Raw genomic sequence first — 3,813 nt, forward strand, 5'->3', positions numbered from 1 at the left:
CTCTCCACTTTGTTAGTAGGTAGAAAGATTAAGACACAGGAGTCGTGAGAACACATCTTTCATTAACCTCTTCCACTTTATATGAGCCAAGATATGTGGCTTATAAAAGAAAATGATGAATTCACAAACTAGTTATCTTTTAACCATAGATTATTCATATGGGAACCAGCGAGAAGTCTCTTCCAATCGTCTTTTTTAATTGGAAGAAGACATTCTTTTTTGTATCCTGGTGGCGAGAGGAATGTTTGACCATATTTAGGTTTTCTTCTTCTCCCATTCCCTAGTCGCCGCGATCAAACTTTTACCAGTCTAATTCCACTTATTTAACTCCAACGAAAGTCAGACCCGGCATACTTTACTGAATAGCTGCATTATTGTATGCAAGGTTGGAACCCAAAAATGGTGGTATCTAATTGCCCGTTCCAAGCAAATATCATAAACAAGCGGTCAAGGCCATCTTTACGACGACAGATTTGAACCACAATTCCGAAAGCAGATCAAAGGAAACCCCATCGGTCATAACTAGCGGCTAAACAGAATCCCAAAAAGAAAAATCCATCAAACCGTCCTTAGTTTGAACACGCCCACCAGTCAATTTCGACGTATCGGTGGGGTGCAAATCGAATCTCGGGGATTCAATAATCAACCACAAATAGAAAAGAGAAGAACTCGCCGAGCCACCGACGCGTGGCAAAAGACACGCGGCCAGTTTTTCCATGCGCACTGCATTCAATCTCACCGCCCGTTTATTCTCATCCACAGATCTTTCCCGCCGCCCTCTCCTTGATTCATCTCGTGTTCCTCGATATAAACTCTTTTTCCCTTCATTCCACTTAAACTATCTCCCCGCAAGTTTATCGTTATCCGCAGAATTTTCCCTCCGCCTTCTCCTTGATTCATCTCTTGTCCCTCGATATAAATCATACCCTTTCTTCCACTTACTCTCCTTGTCTATCTCTCCCGGCGTTTGTGCGTAGAGAGTTTGCAATCCATGGACTACTATTACAGAGAGAGACATGAATCTGAAGGCTTCAGAGAAGAAGCTACGCCGTATCCGGCGATACTGCTCGTGGGTCTGGTGGGATTTCTTCTCGGGCTGTCGTTACTGCACTCCGTCGAGTCTGCGGTAGTGCGAGCAGAGGAGAGTATAAACTGGGCCTTAGTGGCCGTGCCTCTGTTCATTATCCTCGCCATACAGTGGTTCGGTTCGTTCGAAGTGCCTGAGCTTGTCGCCGTTGGAGACACCCTCAGCTGGGCTGTAGACTGCGTCTCACACGAGGGTGGCTCACCATGGGCCGTGGCTGCCGTTCTTCTCCTGCTCCTCTTTCTTGCGTCCTTCCGTTCAACGTTTCGCGATATGTGGCTTATTTGAACCTACTTTGGGTATCAATGTGTGTACAGTAGGTAGTCGGACCGAGGACAGTCTTGTGGCTGTCGTTCTTGTTAATTCTGGTCACGAGTTTCTGGCTTCCAGTGAATCACGTGTAGAACTTTCTCTCTCTCTCTCTCTCTCTCTATATATATATATATATATATATATCTCTTCTATGAAAGTTTCTTGAGCATTTACTTGGGCTAAGAAAAATATCGAGGCGACCGTTCTCTTGAGTATTTATTCTGGTCATGAGTGATGGCCATCACGTCCACAGTTCTCTCTCTCTCTCCCACGACAATATTCCACGAGTTTGTAATCGGCTGATGCTGTTTCCTGGGTACCTGTCATGTATGTACTCAGCCGGGTCGTGGATCTTTCTCTCTTTATCACTCTCTCTCTCTCTCTCTCTTACTTTCCCTCTTTCTTACTCTGACTCTTAGTCTCTCTCATTCTCTCGCTTGCTTTCCGTCTCTTTTTCCTCTTATTCTCCCTCTTATTCTGTCTCATTCTCTCTCTTACTTCCTTTCTCTCTCTCTTGCTCTCTATCATTTTCTCTCTTACTCTTGCTTTCTCTCATTCTCTCTCTTACTTCCTTTCTCACTCTCTTGCACTTTATCATTCTCTCTCTTACTCCCTCTTATTTCTCAATCTCTCTCACTCTCATAACATCCTGCAGGATGCGGGTCTTCGGATCGTGATTGGGAGGAATAAATCCGCCAACTTATTATCTTTTTCAGCGGTAAGTTCAAGGTTGGATCGAGAAAGGAGATGAGGATCAGCAAGAACAAGAACAAGGTCAAGAGAAGAGGCGTACGATTGAGACATTTTATGGGGGAAGCTGAGAGGACGCGAGAGAAGCAGGAGAGAGAGAAAGAGAAAGGCAGAGAGAGAGCGAGAGGCTAAGAGGGGACGCAGGAGAGAGAGAGAGAGAGAGAGAGAGAGAGAGAGAGAGAGAGAGAGAGAGAGAGAGAGAGAGAGAGAGAGAGAAACTGAGAGAGAGCGCGAGGCTAAGAGAGGAAGCAGGAGACAGAGAGACAGAGAGAGAGACTAAGAGGGGAAGCAGGAGAGGGAGAAAAAGACAGACAGAGCGAGAGAAAGCCAGAGAAAGGGAACGAGAGAGGGCGACGACCCCACTGCGGCAGTGTGAGATCCTCAATCTGTGTAAAAGATCTTCAACTAAAAGAAGAAGAATGGAAAAAGAAGGAAAGGAGAGAAGATAACCCCAAGAATAGTCACTGAAGATCGTTCTAATTTTTCCACCTAAAAGTAAAGAACATGTTGGTTAGTATTTAAACGGCTAGTATTAGGAAGTTATAACTAGGGAGTATAGCACGTGTTCAAATTTTATTGGTTTACTGTTATTTAAAATCCTATTGGTCCATGGCGATAATGACATGGCGTGGCTCTGAAGATCTGCCCACATTCTTCGTGCGAGGTGAGGCAACATTGAACTGCATGCGCGGCGGGTGTACACACTTTCTCAGCAATGGAAACAATCAACTTACACAGAGTAGATTCTGATCTTACATGAAGCACAAGCTGACCATTGGTGGTGATGATGGGGGTAGGGAAATCTTGTGCATGGTACCACAACCTCTGGACATTACATGTAGGGTGATAAATCAAGAGCCTCATAAGATTGTCTCTTTTGAGGAAGAGGCACAAGCAAGTGGTGTGGCACAATTGATGGATATTATGTGGCCGTCAAGCCAATCACACTACCATGTATATTTAAGTTCATTGAATAAATTATTTATATTCATTATTATTCCATGTGATGTTTATAATGAAGTCCACGAATACGTGCAATGACATAGTGAATTATGATGAGATCATAATACAGTGATCACTAGTCTTTAAACATGTATTCTGAATATTCCTATTCGAGGATAGTTGAGACGAACATCGAATTATCCGGATAGAATAACACTAGCTAATCCTACTTATTCGATAAGTATAACTGATCTTGTGGCTGTTAGTGTGGCGACACTAAGGATAGATAGTGGGTGCTCTTTGGAGAAAGAGTTCATTGAATTGATCCGTATGAATCCCTGAATGGTAATATACCTAAACGTCAATCAGGTTGATTCAAGTCACGGTTGTATAAGTGATCCACTGACCTGAGACACCAAGGACATCTCGTAAGTGGACGACTACATTTTGAATGTGATACATGAGTCTCTAATCATGGGATTCAAATAAGTTATAGATTGGATGTAGTATGAAGCTTACGGAGATGATTGAGTGGTCAAAATGGGATCATACACCCTTGGTATAAGAGAAGATTGACTCGAGGAAGACGATGCAGGAAAATCCCTGGCCACGGTAGTGAGGATATTGGAGAAGGCGTTCTCTAATGATCCCCGTTACGCATCAGTACTAATCGAATGACGGATTAGGGCTTGACGGTAAACCATGCTCTAAGTCGTTCGAGAGTC

The 3,813-nt window shown here is 43.8% G+C and overlaps 1 protein-coding gene across 1 annotated transcript; it reads left to right on the plus strand.

The window, feature by feature from the left end:
• Positions 1–991: 991 nt before the first annotated feature.
• On the plus strand, positions 992–1,372 carry LOC144716271 (uncharacterized). The gene has a single exon (XM_078591388.1). The coding sequence runs from the start codon at positions 992–994 to the stop codon at positions 1,370–1,372; it is 381 nt and encodes a 126-aa protein (XP_078447514.1).
• The last annotated feature ends 2,441 nt before the right edge of the window (positions 1,373–3,813 follow it).

This window comes from Wolffia australiana, chromosome 2, assembly GCF_029677425.1.
Source record: "Wolffia australiana isolate 7733 chromosome 2, ASM2967742v1".
NCBI lineage: Eukaryota > Viridiplantae > Streptophyta > Magnoliopsida > Alismatales > Araceae > Wolffia > Wolffia australiana.

What these genes read in the sequence shown, in the direction of transcription:
- LOC144716271 (XM_078591388.1), top strand. Translation starts at nt 992, where the DNA reads ATGGACTACTATTACAGAGAGAGACATGAATCTGAAGGCTTCAGAGAA.